Genomic DNA, 16,653 nt, shown 5'->3' on the forward strand with positions numbered 1-16,653 from the left:
GATGTGTAAATGACTTGTTTTAAAGCACATTAGTTTTGCAAAACAGCTCCCTTTTAGAGGAAAAAATATATTTTTACAAATGCTTTCATAACGTAATCACACTTTTCTAACCTGGCCAGGACTGGCAAAATTACCTCTCTACTCATTTCACAAAATTAAATAAATTCCAGCCTCGGAGCCTTGGCATGAAAATGACTTGGACTCCTAACAGCCTTTAATAGCATACTTCATGTGCTTAAAATATTTGCTTTTCTCTCCCCAAACAAAGCTTTTGTCTGCACTTCATAAGCAGTGGAGAACAAAACAAAACAAAGGCTACATAATGGTTATTGCTGCTTCAGAATGCAGACGTACCTTTCATGGTCTTGGCGTGGGCCTCGCTGCTGCTCTCGCACACCTTGTTGAGAAACTCGTCCACCTGTTTCAGTGACAGCAAGTTGTGCAGTGTCTCCAGTGGGTAGATAGAGGGCACCATGGAGCAGCCTTCAAAGCCTGCAGCACAGACAGGGGAGACAGAAACACAGCCGGTCGTACCACTTCTCCATCCAACGGAGATGGAAGAGGAGGAAGAGGAGGAGTGGTGACACTACAGCTCTCTGTGCATGTTGGTTGTTTTGCTCATTCTGTTGAAGCCAAACGTTGACAAGCAGGTCCCAAAAGTTCAGCAGCCATTTTTATTTGTTAACAAGCCATACAGACTTTTTTTCAGGCTACTGCAAGATCTAAAATTAGTGGCTTGTTACGTTCTACAGTGGCTGGTACAGTTTACCTACTGTCTGGCTTCCGACAGTAGCACTGCACAAACTTACCAGCCAAAATTAATGTCAACAAACATAATCTGCTATATGGCTGGTGTTAATTTCCTTTTTTGGTTAGTCAGACCACATAAACCAAAACTGGACTTTCTGATCGTTTGGAAAATTGTCATGTGCTGTATAAACTGAACAGCGTGTGTATCAATTCACTCTGATTCAAACCACATTAAAAAGTATTCATTAACCTAAAAACACGTTGGCATAGAGAGTAAACGTAGGATGTTTTGAAGTCAAGCACATGACTTGTATGGACATTGACGGTGCCTTTGGTGTAATGTGTTCACTGGACATCATAAACTTCCCATAAAAAAACCTGTGTTTGTGCACTTAATGAGCAGATGGTTCATAAGATGATCTATCAAGTGATCATTAGCATACAGTCAGTCGTGGCTATCAACTTTAGCTTCCATGCTGATGCCCAGGGCTGGGTATTGTTAAAAAACATGATACCAGTACCTTTAAACTGATACCCATACCAAGAGAGAACTTATATTTTTATTAAAAGCTCCATCAAATACATCATGAGCAGCTTCACCCCATCACAGACTGTATGGGTTGTAGCTGCTGCAGTAGTGGGCCAATCACATGTCACTTTAAATCAGAGAACACTTGCTGTAATTGGTCTCAAGCAAAACCATACCAATTCATTTTTCTCTAGATCTGGATGCACAAAGGATTGAATGCAGGTATCGTTTGACTGGAAAAGTTTCAGTACTACTTGGTACTACTGGGTTATTTCAGTCAATACATTAAAGGTACCGACACTCGCCCTACTGATACCTTTATGTATTTTCTTTAAGGGAAGTGGGTGGACAAAAGTGATTTGAGGTGTTGCCAGCAATACTGGACCATCAGCAGGGAAAAGACCATGTAAAAAAATGTATGCATTTTTACTAATTACATGGTCCAATAATAATTCCTTCAATTTCAATAGGGTCCTCGCACCGTGGGGTGCTTGGGCCCTAAATATGTTTTTTTTTTGTACAGGACAAGTTTTCACCCTCTATCTTCCTTTGGTAGAGTTCAATATCAAATAATGCAGACAGCACAGGAATGCAAAACAAGCCACATTAAAACAAATATCTGGCTGTCTAAAGTGTTCTTGAACAAAACAGTGACTCATAGTGGACTTGTAGTGACCTTAATGATGAGGTGGGCAACATAAAAGAGGAAGTCTCCTTACTGATCAACTGTAGATTTTTAGTTGTGCGAAGGAGCAGTAGCTAAAAATCTAGCAGAAAATCCTTAAAAGCATCCAAAAATACTTTCTGGAGTGGATGCTCAAGATTAAAAGAAACAAAAAAAACAAAACAACTCAGCACTCACAGTGACCTTTGACCTTCTACCACCAAATTGGAATCAGTTTGCTCTTGAGTCCCAGCGGACATTTGAGCCAAATTTGCAGAAACTTCCTTGATGCCTTCTTGATATACCACGTTCACGAGAATGAGACAAATGCAAAGTCACAGTGACTTTGACCACCTAACTCTAATCAGTTCATCATTAAGTCCAAGTGGACGTTTGTGCCAAATCTGAAGAAATTCCCTCAAGTTGTGCTTGAGATATATATTATGTTCATGAGAATGAGACAGATAAGGTAACAGTGACCTTGACCTTTGATCACCAAAATCTAATCAGTTCATCGTTGAGTACAGGTCAAAGTTCGTGCCAAATTTGAAAAAAAAATAAATAAATAAAAATCCTCACAATGCTCTTGAGATATCACATTCACACGAGTGAGACAAACAAGGTCACAGTGACCTTGACCTTTGACAACCTAGATCTAATCAGTCCAAGTGGGGGTTTGTGCCAAATTTAAAGAAATTCCATCGAGGCATTCTTGAGATATTGCATTCACAAGTATGGGATGTTTGTACGTGCATATGTACAGACAGACAAACTGAGAACATAATGGCTCTGGCCAAGGTGGTCACCTGCATCGAGGCACTAAGGGACTTGTGGTGGGGGAGATGTGAAGAGCTCATCTGAAGGCATACATTAAAAGCATTTCTCTCCCCCCCTTTCACAGTGAGAGAGGGCGGAGACAGAAGTTCCACACTCCAGCTTTAAATTTCTTTTATCCGATTTTCTGGGGGGCAGCATAAATCTGTATGGATATATTCATCAATCCATGTACTGTATGTTTTCCTTTCATAAAATAACAATGATGTGTTTGTGCTACTGACTAAACTCCTGATCACAAACTGTGCCGTTGGAAGCTGACTGTTACACACAAACTTACAGCAAATACAAAGCGGTGTAATTCAGTGTAGCCCAACAAAGAACTCCGTGATGAAGCGATACCTCGAAACAAAAAAGGGAATGGATGGAGGTTGGAGCAGCACATCTATATCCCCAGAGAACATGCTGCTCAGCCTTGCATTTCTCCATGACTAATGTGCTATGACTACAGATTTTTCCAGGGCTACTCTCTAAAACAACTTGTCTAAAATAAACGACATGAGCGGAACGAACTGCAGTCAGCACTTAATGGACGGGAACCGTTTGAGGCCTTGAGGGGCCAAGATATGAATTTTCCCCCTGTTGATAATTTTTAAGTTTTAGTGGAGTTACTCAAAGTTAATGTATCCCATGGGATCATTTATGTGTAGAACATAACAGGAGACCTTTTATGGACATCAAGAAAGTTATAAATCATTTTAGGGTTATCAAAACTCTACTCGCGGTCTTTTTTTCCCCTGCTGTCACTCCATTTGACATCTCTACATGACATTTCTTTGAGGACCTTTGACCAATTATCTGATCTATACCAGAACACGAAGAAAAAAAGGACTGCAAAAATCACAGACAGCTGCTTTAACATCAGTTTTAGACTGTATTCTGTCATTAATTATTCCACATTGGATGTTGGCCAAAGAAGCTTCATTCATTACACCAAAATAAAATCGCTGTTCAACATGAAGAGCTTTCCTGCCAAAGCTCTGATGACAGAAGAAAATGAACCTGCTTGGCTTTAAATTCTATTGCAAAGCCTCAGGAAGTGTTTCAGTGGCTCAAGATGTATATGGCATTTTCACAAGTTTAGGTTTGTTACATGACATTTATCCTCCCCCTGCATCTGCTTGTTCTGTCGTTACTGTACTCTGTCTAATAGAGCTGTTAGTTGGACTGTATAAAAATTACATAAGATGGCATTTATCTTCCTCCTCCTCCTCCTCCTCCCAATCTTTGCTGCAGCCTCTCCATATGGATATAAAATTCAGCTCACACATCAGATGCAGTGGGAGCAGAACACACTGATGCTACACTGCACCATTCGCTCAACCATCTACCAACACAAGTAAACACAGTAGGACACAAAAGAAAGGACAGTGATGTTTAAAAAAGAAATTAGGCTATAAATTTTTAATCTGCTCGAAGCAAATAAACACATCTGTAACTTATTACAGACAGTCCTCTCTGCTGACTGCAAAAGAATACTTGCGCAGCTCCGTTAAGGTGACAACACGCCAAGATGTGCTCCAGAAACACTTTACAAGATCAGCAGTTTGTGAACAGGCCACTGTTTAATTAGCCAATTAAAATGAAGGATGAGATGATGACCCAAATCTTTCAGCAGACACTCAAATATCTGCCACCTGGCCAGGAAACATATTTTGGGAGTGCTTGGGAAGACACAGCGGTGCCAAGTCGTGACCTCCCAATGCAAAGGCTAAATTGTTGCCACCAGCAGCTGACTCTTCTCAACAGACAGAGCTCATTATTGAACAAATGCCCAGTTTTGAGGGCATTTTCACGATAACCACTCCTCAGGATACAACATGCTCACAATGCAGTTGGACAAGCCTAAAACTCTTCCACAGAAGAGTTTGTTTGGCTGGTCATTAAATCCCCACCCAGCATGCTTATAGAGCAATCAGTCCTCCTTAAGTTTGCTGCTTTATACTACAGCTTTTTTAAGTTCCAGAAATGGCACAATAGGTGTCCAGTCATGTGCGAGGAAAGGACTGAGGAGAAAACAGACTTTAAGACTTAAAGACACAGTGAAATAAAGTCTTAATCCTGCGTCCTTGTGTCAAATGTTCAGTTAAATCTTGTTATGCAAAATATGTTTCCAAAGAAAAAAATGTGTGTCCTCCCTTACCATAAAACTGCATATGTTTGATGATTCATCCTGAACGTTTACGTAAATGTATCCAATAAAATGTAGTTTTGGATGACTAGCTAGGCTACGATACTAAGTAGGCTCAGCACTAAGTAGGCTATGATACAGTGCTAGTTATGGTCACTTAGCAACCACAGTCGCAACCTGCCTCTGCGCCCTTTAAAGTTGGCACAGAGTAGTGCCCAGCGCCCAAACTCGCGCTTTCCAGGCGGTTAATGTGTGTCATGTCTGTCTGTGGCGTTGCAATCGTGCAATATGAAGTCATGAAACTATACAGGTGTGTAGTTGAGATCACAATGAAGACCAGGTTCAAAGATGGGTGCAAGAAGTAGGGGTATAGCAAGTAGTGAAGGGGCCATTGCTGATCAAATCTCTCTCCCAACTAAAACCTACCCACATATTCAGGTTCGATCAAAAAAAGGTTATATTACTGAAGATAAAGGTTAACTGCAGTTTCACTGTGACTTTAAGTGCTGTATACAGAAGAAAAAGGACATTTCTTGCTTTCAAAGCACATGTTGTGCCCTCAGACATGCAAAATGACAAAAAAAAAGGAACATGTTTTCATGAAATGGAGCAGGGCTGCAAATGTGAGAGCAAAGGAAAAAGGATAAATGAACAGGTGGGACACCAGAACAGTGAAGCACTGAGCCATAGTAGATGCAAAGCTCAACTTGCATTCACAGCATCCTACTTGCCCCAACGCTGTGTATACAGTACAAGAGGTAGGAGGCGACCGGAAGTGAGAGCGGTCTACCGAGGCTGACCCTGGAGGGATTCTGGGAGCTCCTGACCAGACATCAGCCAGCTCTTGAGGAGGCGGAGGTGGTAGGGACAGTGGCGCAGGTGGTGGGCTACGGCCCCATCCACAGCCAGAGGGGCAAACCCCTGCAGGGCCAACTTAGTGGGAAGCCCCCCCAGCTGCTGGACTACGTGGAGCTCGTCAGAGGGCTCTGAGAGCAGGGAGAGAAGAAGAGAAAGTACAGTGGAGCAGCAGGAAAAGGAGCAGGAGGAGTGAACTAAAAGACCGGTGTGGCTTCAGGATGATGGACTGTGTTTGTAGAGCAGAGTAATTCATCACAAAAGGTTCATTCAGTTTCAGTCTGACTTCATTTGATCAATACTTGCCTTGACCTTCTAGTTATGCCTGAAGCTGACCAATTATGCCTGAACAAAACCAACCAAAAACAACTGATACAATCCCTCCATTTCCATTTCAAAGCAAAGTTCAAACAAAAAATAACCCAAGGTCAAATAAAGAATCAATAACCAGTCAATAACCTGTGGCATCACAGGTTTAAAAGGCATCAGTGAACACTCATCAGAGACACAGATGTACACAAAACACAAAAAAAAAAAAAAATCACAAAACATGTGAACCAGAGGCTCTTAGAGAAACCAATAAAACTGTTCAAGCACACCAACATCAAAAACAGTCCAGAGAATAAATTCAATTACCAACTCTGCATATGGAGATAAAAATGCACTGTGACCGTTGTCTGAAATGGAGAATGTCTATTTGAGATTTCTAGCATCAGACCATGACTTCCTAACAAAGCTGGACTACCAACCGTGCGAATTAGGGAACTTCCCTGGAGACCAAAATTCTCTCAGGAGGCCCAAAGTCTACAGGTTCATCATGTTCCTCACCATGTAAGTTTGTGCTAATTTATTGCTTATTAATTTGTTAATACTGTACGCACCACATGAGCACATTATCACCTGAAGTACCAGGCCCCTCAAACCTAATGTTTTTGGCCACGTAGGGGCAGCAGAAACAAGCTGTCAACAACATTGCCTTTTAAGTTGACGCAGTAATCTTGTTAGCAAACAGTTGCTTATTCACACATCGAGCAGTTATAAAGAAATGTCAGCATTGATTTGGAGTCATGTTTCGGGCCATCTGATGAATATAAGTCCAACATTCACTCTCTTTTTGCTCTGTTTTTGGTCTCCACCAACTCCTGAGTGACATGTAAGGCACTTTAGCTGCTAAATGCTCAACTTTTTTCACAAGTCAGTTTCTAAGGATGCTTTCAGACCTAGAGTTGTCTTGCTTTGGTCTGAATCAGGGACTAGTTTTGTTACAAAGTTGTATAATTGCCTAGAGTTGAATGTTCTCGTGGCAGCATTTACAAGCGGACCAGATCAAATGTCTTGTGTGAGAAAGCTGCTCTTGATTGGTCAGAATTTCCATGTGGGAAAAATCCAGGAAGTAAACTAAACGTTGAAGAAGAGTACACTTGCAAGATAAATGTGACACTTTCTAATGTCACAATGGAGGGACAACTACGCAAGTTGATTTTAGCGCTGCTCATCGTGGACTATATTGCTGTCATTGTTCATTTTAGTCAAACCATACAGTTTGAAAACGAGGCACGGCTCCAACTAGAAAACAATGTTTTGATGCATTGGATGTGCTGAATGTGCATATTAAGGCAGTACAGGAGGAGGTGCACATTAATAATCCTCCAGGACTGTAACCTGCTCATGTTTAACCCAGACAATGTGCCATGTGACTGGAGTTGGTTCAGATCCAGGTCGGAACACTTTTTCACCACAAATGAACGGCACCAGAGTTCGTTTGTAAACGGACCAAGACCACCTCTTCAAGAAGGTCTAAGTCCGGTTGTTTTGGTGCGCACCTGAGTGTGATTGCTGTGTTCACACCTGCCCAAACGAGCCACGCTTAGGGGCAAACAAACTTGAGTTGAATTGAACCAAACCAAACAGGGCAGGTGTGAAAGCACTCTAACACTGTGTTAGGGAAAGAGTGCGCTGCATTAAGTGTGAACAGCCCAATCAGTTAACATGGGCGCCAAAAGCAAGCAGCGAGCGCTCCACGCAAAATCATTTCCACATCCAGTGTGAACCTGGTCAGGTGTCCTCAGGGGTGTTTCTAGAATTTGAGGACATTCGGAACTAAACTGGCACTTCTTTTTTTAAAAATAAGCAATATTTATATTTATTTTTAATGCACTCTGGCACCTTATTTAAATTCAAAGTAAAAAAAAAAATTAAAAAAAAAGGAAAGAAAATGGTTGCTGGCCCACCCTGCACCCTGTCTCAAGCCACATTTGGTTTATGGGCCATGAGTTGAGTATCATTGTCCTAAGGTCGTAAACTTAAGTACCAGGTACTAAGCCAAATCCAAACACATGTATACACAGGCTCAAACACTTACCACTGTGGTTACCAGTGGTTTATCCAAACACTTGTCATCATAATATCAGATTTCTGAATTACATTGACTCTGCTTGTCTTCCTGAATCAACACGTCAGCTGATCCTGGTGCTCAGACAACATGCTACTCCTGCTAAAGTTCAGACCACACTAATCAGGCTGCCAACACACGCTGGGCTATTTCTGAGCCAGTGATCTAAATCCTTAATACCATTCAGCCAAAATAACCTTACATGACTTGTATTTAATTCTGCGCTGTGCTGTGATGTTTACTTTGCCCCTTTTAGTCTGTAAGAGTCTCCTCAAACACAGTGGTGATACAAACCTGCCTCAAAACACATTTCAATAAAGTAAAGAGCGGATTTCATCATACGGCAGCTTTAACAATGATAAGAAATACCTTACAGAAAACAAGAACAGGGGAGTAACTCTCATTAATTCATAACAGCTGTTGTTTCCAAAAGACTTCTCATTGAGTCAGTCTGCTGCTCACCAGTGACTGAATCAAAGACACTGAATACAACTTTTCACAAACAGAGAGAGACCGGGGATGAAAGCAGCAAAATGTAGCTGTTGATGCTGATGAACCTTTCTTGCTCACAGTTGGTACCCACAGCTTGGCCTTACCAGTGAATGACTGTGTCAACCAACAAGCAAAATAAACACAAATAAACAAAATTTTATTAAGAAAGACAAGAAGGATCTTTGTATTATCAGGCTGCAACCATTATTAATTAATACATAATTTTTTCTATGGAAAAGGTCCTAGAGTCAAAGGCAATGACTTCAAAGGTCTTGTTTTGTCCGACCAATAGTCCAAAACTCATAGATATTCATTGACAATAACATAAAACAGAGAAAAGCACATCAGGGAAGCTGAAACCAGAGTGTTTTGGGCATTTATGCTTAAAAAATTAGTAAAATGATTAACCAATTATCAAAAACATTTTTTGTCGATAGACTACTTGTTGATCAACTAACTGTTTCGGCTCTATGAAATTACTGGTACATCCTAAATTAAAGGAGTAAGAGTTGCTTGTAAAATAGCAATAAATGAAATTGCAAATGAAACAAATTTTCTGGATACAAAAATGGTTTAGAAAAAGAAAGAGGCGATTAGTTGCTATGTATATACAAACATAGATCAAAACCTTGTGTGGGGTGCACCTGAAGAACAGGAAACAACAAGATCGACAGGAAGGCAATCCAGGCACTCAAAAAAATGTAGAAAAACAAGGATGGAAATATTATAAAGCCTTTACTGTAGTGGCTAAATCATTAAAAGAGCCAACATGTTTCTCTTGGTGGGGCCATTTTGAAAGCCTTCACAAAGAGCTGCAGTGGTCGAAACATGTCGGTTCTATTGATGATTTAGCCGCTACAATAAAGGCTTTTCAATATTTCCTTCTTCATTTTTCTATATTTTTTTCGGAGTGTCTGGATTGCCTTCCTGTCAACAAAAAAATAGTTTACTGAGAAATCAATGAAAACAAATATTATTAAAAAATCTAAACTCCCAAACTGGAAATAGATTGATGAATATGAAAATTTGGCATATTTCACATTGAAAGCTATGACGCCATTATCCTAAAATCACAGTAAAAGAACAAAAAGGAAAATAAGTCTTTTAATTTATGGCTTAACACTTAACAAAATGTAGAGGTAAAGTGACTCCAGTATGTTTTAGTGCCATTTTAAAAAGACCTTTAAGCATATTTTGATGACTATTATATTGTGATTCGCAATTATTTTGGCCAGGATAGTCATGACGTGAAACTTTCATATCATCCCATGTCTTCACCACTCCCTTGTTTTGTCCTTTCGTTGGGTGCGTAGCTACAAAGCTGCAACCCAACAAATGAATGAAGAAACAAAATCACACAACTGAGCATCTTATCTGTGTGATTTTGTGAGAAGCTCCTCACTGACATGTTGAAGAGCGACTCAGTGTTACACCCCCTGAGACTTTTGTCTTTGCTGACGTCTTCTGGCTTAACTTCCATCTTGCTGCAGTGATGCAGAAGTGCACACCATGGTGAGTCAGTACACCGTGACATCACTGTTGAGTTTGGTCATAAGTGCAATATTTCTGACCTCATCAATCAGTGATGCTGTCAGTTTATTTTTACAGCCCAAATTAAGAGTTTAACAGAATAAATTATTTGAAATTAGCAAAAAAAAAGTGAAGGTGAGGATATATTGTGACGTGTGCACAGATTATCTGCACATGGACATATATCTGAGGCAGGAGATATATGCCACACACATCCATCCTGTGAGGATACAGCAGGATCAGAGAGGTGAAACAAGTGCAGGCAGAGCAGGTGGTGTTAGAGGTGAGGGCCAAAAACAACACAAGATACAACAAACACCGAGGGTGTGCCGTGAAACAGAAGCTCTTAAAAATTTTGTTTTGTTGTAATCTTGAAGACGTTTAATGTAATTAACGCCAAAAAAAGAAAACAAAAGAAATGTTTTCCCACAATATAGATCATGCAAGATAAGAAAAACTGGAGGAGCGTCGATGAAATAAACTTGAATAAAAGCAGACATACCATTAGTCGGATGCCTGGCAAACGACACAGAAAATCTCTTTACTGGCGGCATAGAGAACAGCTCTGAGGAGATAAGAAAGGTAACTGGTATTACTGGGACTGCTGGTACCTGTGTCTGCCTGTTTGCCACTGATGTTTTAATCATGAGGAAAAAAAGAGGAGAGAAAACAGAATGAGAGATAGAGTTGGCCCGTCGATTCATCAACATCTGTCTGCCAACCAACATGCGTGAAAATGAGAGTCATCTCTGAATAAACAAGGAGGAGGTAGTGAGTGGAGAGGCCGTGGAGTGGAAGGAGTACATGATGGACAGTCTGGCTGAAGAGTAAACATGCAGGAGGAGTGATGCTAGACTGTGATCCAAAGAACATGAAACTGTGACAGGAAACAATCTGTGAATCCTACCTTTTTCTGCCCTTACCTTGGCTGTGGACTAGTTCAACATTTTGGGAAACACACTGATTTGCTTTCTTGCCAACAGTGAGACGAGAAGACTGATATCACTCTCCTGTCTGTACGGTAAATATGTTAGCTTAGCTTATCATAAAAACTGGAAACTGAAATCTGGCTACTTGTACCCCTAAATCTCACTAACTTTTTTTGTTTGTTTTTTTTAATCCATACAAATAGCCCAATAGTCACTCTTTTAACTCTGTTTTTGGTCTCCACCAGCTCCTGAGTGAAATATCTGGCTCTTTAGCTGCTAAATGCTTTACTGTGTTCACCAGCTAGTCTAACTGTGTCTGTCTGGTGTTTGGTGCAGAGCATGTAGTCTATAGCTGGTTTGTAGAGCTGTTTTGCTGGAAAAAAAAGCTTCCTGCAATGGCCAAGAACGACAGACCAATGAGAGTGAAGCAAAACAGAAAAACAATCCACTAAAGACATTATAATGCTCGATAAATTGAGTGGAACTGCAGTCGGGTGATAAATCTTTGCAGGTTCATCACATAGATCTAGTCCACATGTGCATGGGTTTTTTAAAAAAAGGATCTAAGGACTACTGGAAAACTCCAATTAAAAGAATAGTCCCAGTTAAACGCCCAGTCTCTTTTACCAGACCGGTGCAGCTACACATTTTGATAAATAAAATAAAGGTCTGTCTCAATTAGACGCCTTCTCTGGTTGCCAAGCAGTTTTTTTTTTAATAGAAGTTCTTTGGATGTATAAAACCAGGTTGTTGGCTACCCACTTGGGCCAACGTTAGTTAGCCGTTTAGTTTGAGCATACATTTATAAATGTATAAATGTTAAAACTTTGGTCAATATAGAGATGCTACACATCGTAAACTAAAATTTCATTTTACTAAAACCATGAGCACAAGAGAATAATTCATTCAGATTTACCTGCATGATGAAAAAACAAGTGATGACTCTCTTTCCCAGAAGCTGTCTCAAAGTCAGAATATGTGTCCATGCCTCGATTATTTGGTAAGTTATTTTATATTTCTTTAGTGTCCACCGCTCAATGAATCAAGTGTTTTTCATAAAAATGAATTCAAGTTGTGAGTATTGTTTTAAAAGAATGAAGTGGTGTTGTGTCGGTACACTGTGTCATAACCTAACACATAACATGTTATTCAAAGTCTATTTTTATACAATTAATATTCATACTGGTTCAGATAATAATTGGATCTGATTTCCCCTCTTTGCTGATCAACAGTTTTTTGTAAAAGGAATTAAAGGCCTGTCCTAAATATAGGCCTCTTGAGTTCAGTGATTTAAGCAAATAATAGCCCGGACTACTAACTGAAGTATTACTGTGCCTAAAATGAACAGAAAAAAAAAAATCTTTGGAAAAAATGTCTTTGAAGCATAATTTCATTGTTTAGTTTAACCCTTGTCCCGTCCACTTACATGGAGAGAGCAGGGATTGTGTTCTATGACTGCAGCCAGCCACCAGGGGGCCATTTGAGATGTTTTGGCTTCACTTTTGCAAAGCTGTTGTGTCATCCATCTTTACATCCAGTTTATGGTTCATCACTAAAAGTGATCCCTTTCACATCAAAGTGGTCATGAGATGCATTGTGAATATCAAAATATTGATTATAGCCACTTTTAAGTAATGAATATATGGATGAAATGATCCGATAAATAATAGAAACTAATGACAAAAACAACCCACTAACATTTAAGGTTGGTCTCTTTTCAAGGATCATTGAGCAATTGTAAGAATATCCACTTTATATACTACTGTTCTGTTGGTGCTATTGTTTCATTACTATGTATTGTATTAAAGTGACCTTGGGTTGGGGCGACGGTGGCTTAGTGGCAGAGCAGGCGCCCCATGTACAAGGCTGTTGCCGCAGCGGCCCGGGCTCGACTCCAGTCTGTGGCCCTTTGCTGCATGTCACTCCCTCTCTCTCTCCCCCCCTCACGCTCATCTGTCCTATCAATTAAAGGCTTAAAAATGCCCCAAAAAAAATCTTAAATAGAAAAAAGTGACCTTGGGTTTGAAAGGGGCTATATAAATTAAAGTTATTATATAATGAATATTGTTAAAATGTGTTTAAAATGAACTCAAAAGAACTCAGTCCTACTTGATCTCATTTGATAGGGCTGTGGGGGAACATGAGACGATAAAAGTAAACTCCTCACAAAGACTGCAGGTCATTCAAAGGTCTGAATTCAAACCAGTACACTCCCTCTCACATTTCCCGTAAAACGAATAATACCTTGTCCTGATGCAGTCCTCGCTTCCCTTAAATGAACAGCACTGACGTCAATCCAAACCCTCACCTGCCTTTCAGAGAGCATAACATGATGTAACAGAACTGAGAGAGGAAAGCAACTGTTTGCTCCTGGCAGTGAGCAGCCTTGCAGTCAGAGTGACACCCGGTGGATAAACTGAACAGCTCAGTTTCCTGCATTTAAATCCACAGTGGGAAAAAATATCCCTGCAGCTTCTGCAGATCCATATGCATCCACATAATTGGCTAGTAAAATTATCTGCTGCCGGTTTAACCTGAGGATGCGACACGTTATCTTTGGAGAGCACTACACAAACATGTGTAACAAAAACAGCTATGACCAAGAGACTGATATCCAATCCATATATCTGGGATAGTTAAACCTGCTATAAGGACCCCTGGTGTTGGTGTTAACAGCTTGCTTGTTCTCATCATTACCAACATGAGACTGAGGGGAAAGGGTGGGGAGGGAGACTGGGGATTATTTAAAGGTGGATTATTGGGTCTTGAAAAGTATATTTGTTCCAAATAACAGGCTGAGTTTCTTAATGTAAGGATTACTGTGAATTGTGATTAATGATGAAAGCCAGACGTCTGGCTTCCAGACACAAAAACTACTTTACTGTGGATTATGAAATTAAATTCCCTGAGAACGGAAACGGTGCGCACTGCAAAACAACATGCACAGACAGAATATTTGAACACATTTAAACCCAAGCAGACAGGTGCGTGATCAGTGAGCGGACATGCTGATCTGGGAGAGCATTGATCACCGATAGCTGCGGTACATCACACAGTCCAACGTGAGGTTGCAAGCTCAGCATGTGCTGCACAGCTGACCACTCTGTCGTCTAATCAGTGCCCTTATCATGCACACTGCGAAGGAAATCACTCAGGAAATGTGATGCAACAGACTGAAATTGCTGGTTTGTTTTGGAAAGGGAGCAAAAGAAAGCATAGCATTTTTAAAAAAAAAAAGAAAAAAAAAGAGAGACAATACTGCATGTCCCAAAAATTTGAAGCTTAAGAAGCAAAAAGTAGGAAAAAAGAAGATATTGTAAAGCCAGAGAGACAGTTTGGAGTCCTTCTCCAAAAAAAAAGAAAAAAAAAAGATAGAGATGAAAAGACCCGTCTTGTGGAGGAGGACAGGTGGTGATGGGAACGTACCGAACATTCCAATCTTGCACGGCAGACTGCCGGGGGACAGGGGTGGTTTTCGGTGGAGGTGGTGGTGCGTGCGGACGTAGTCCCGCAAGTTGGGGGCGCTACAGGAAACCCCGAGGGCGGAGGCGCTGAAGAGGCCAGAGCAAAGTGACCCTGTGTGATGAGGAGCCAGGAAGGAAGGGGAGGTGTGCAGGGTGAGTGCTGGTTTTTACTACACGTCATGCCATTATTAAAAACACACTGACGCCACGGGGAGATTTTGGCATTAGTGTGTGTACATTTCAAAGGTTGGACAACTGTGTGAAAACCCTGTAACTACAGTTTGGTGATTTTCATCTCTTCACTCACAGTTACGAAAAATAGGGATGCACCAATTTATCGGCCAATATTCGCTTTGTTGACCGCCATCGGCCTAGTGGCAAATAAGATGACACTCATTGATGTTTTTCTGCTGTATCACATCGGTTTTGTTCAGGCTTAAAAGCAAGGCTCGAGATTAACAGCCACAAACTTAAATTAATTACAAGGAGAATAGAACGACTGTTTGGCAAATCTCATTGTTTTGTGACGAGATGGCTAGTAGCAGCTGTCATCCCGATATCTTGGGGACAGAAATCTTCCCCTTTGGGACAAAAGGACACAGTAAACTCACTACTGTCGCATCAGTTGATGAACCATATTGTTTCCCTGATATTTCTACTTTGTGAACAACAAATCTGTGTTCAAATCAGCAGGAGAAGGGCTAGTTAGCGTTAGCTCTGAGCAGCCGGCTACTGGATCTAACAGCTGACTGGTTTACCCCTGTCCTAAAATCCCTTCATTGGCTCCCTGTTGAGTTTAGGATCCAGGGCATTTCACAGTCAGGATCCCTGTTATGTAGCTGAACTACTTCACCCCTATTCTTCAGTTCGCTCTCTTCTATCAAAGATGCTAAATTTGTTGTCTGTCCCTCGCACTCATGACGTGAGAGCTTTTACAGCCGTAGCATGGAGGGCTGAATTACTTCATAACAGTTCAGTTATTTTTTATAGTGTAGATTTATTTGTTTCCCTGGCGAGAATAAATAAACAACAATATAAAAACATTGGTATCGGTATCCAATGGCCAAATTGTCATTTTAAACATCGATATCAGCCCAGAATTTCAAAATCGGTGCATCAGTAATGGGGGAAAAAAAAATCCGTTTCAAAGAAGGGTTTAAGATAAACACAAATTGTGTCCTGGACAATTTGTTCCTGTAAACGATGACATGCAAACTACAAGGTTTTCACAACAGTAACCATATGTTTAAGATTTGTGCATGTGTATGTGTGCATGTGTGTAAACAAGGCCAGGAGTGTGTGAACAGAGAACATGTGTGTTTTGTATGCAAAAAGCAGCAGAGGCGTGAGAAACCAGATGAGTGTGGAAATGAGATTGTTTCAGACCCCTGCTGTGCATGAACTCTCTGAAGTTGCAACAGCCAGTTCTCACAAATTTATCATATTTTTATAGTCACATTTGAAATTAATATTGACTTTCTAGACCACACATTAGAGGAAATATTATCTTTGGAACTGCAGAGGAAATAAATTAAAAAGGCGTCTGCGCCTCGTCTCTTTGTTCTATAAACAGTGTGAAGGTATGTAATGCAGCGTGCTAAAAGAGGTCGTCTGTGACACCTGTTGTTTTTCGTCAGTGACCTGTGAACAGTCGGTGTTGTTGGTGTCGGTGATGAACATTGACGGATCACTCAGCAGCCTCCTAACAAACTGACAGGCTCCACTCTGAGATTACCAGAGGCTTTAGATGGAGCTCCTTTGATGTCTCGCGGACACAGAACAAACTGTTGCTCAGACTTGTGATAACTAAGCACTGTGACACCATAATTAACACACTTAGTGAGAATAAGACTACACCCACACTGCACATTTGTACTTGTACCTGCTCTTGTTTGTTTTTGCCTGCCTGATGTTTATGAATACACCTGATTGCATCTGAGAGTTTTTTTCATATCTGAAAGGACTTAAAACAGGCTTCCTTCCTCTCTGCCACATATCCATTTAGTTTAATTATGTCTTTTAGGGTCTTAATTGTGCAACCACAGAAGATAAACTGCACTGTATATAAAAGCCATAAGCTGTT

General features: G+C 40.6%; 1 protein-coding gene across 8 annotated transcripts in view; it reads right to left on the reverse strand.

The window, feature by feature from the left end:
• Positions 1-16,653, reverse strand: part of ppip5k1b (diphosphoinositol pentakisphosphate kinase 1b) — an 80,290-nt gene that overhangs the window by 9,598 nt on the left and 54,039 nt on the right. For 3 of the 8 annotated variants that reach the window (XM_078167737.1, XM_078167735.1, XM_078167736.1), the window contains 3 exons: positions 14,533-14,682; positions 10,680-10,742; positions 355-492 (listed from right to left, as the gene is read on the reverse strand). In XM_078167737.1, the coding sequence (XP_078023863.1) occupies positions 355-492; positions 10,680-10,742; positions 14,533-14,682 (351 nt within the window). Of the gene's footprint in view, positions 1-354; positions 493-5,708; positions 5,895-10,679; positions 10,743-14,532; positions 14,683-16,653 lie in introns of all 8 variants that reach the window. The other 5 variants (XR_013491589.1, XM_033635148.2, XM_078167739.1 and 2 more) reach the window with 3 other exon arrangements.

Source organism: Epinephelus lanceolatus, chromosome 5 (assembly GCF_041903045.1).
Source record: "Epinephelus lanceolatus isolate andai-2023 chromosome 5, ASM4190304v1, whole genome shotgun sequence".
NCBI lineage: Eukaryota > Metazoa > Chordata > Actinopteri > Perciformes > Serranidae > Epinephelus > Epinephelus lanceolatus.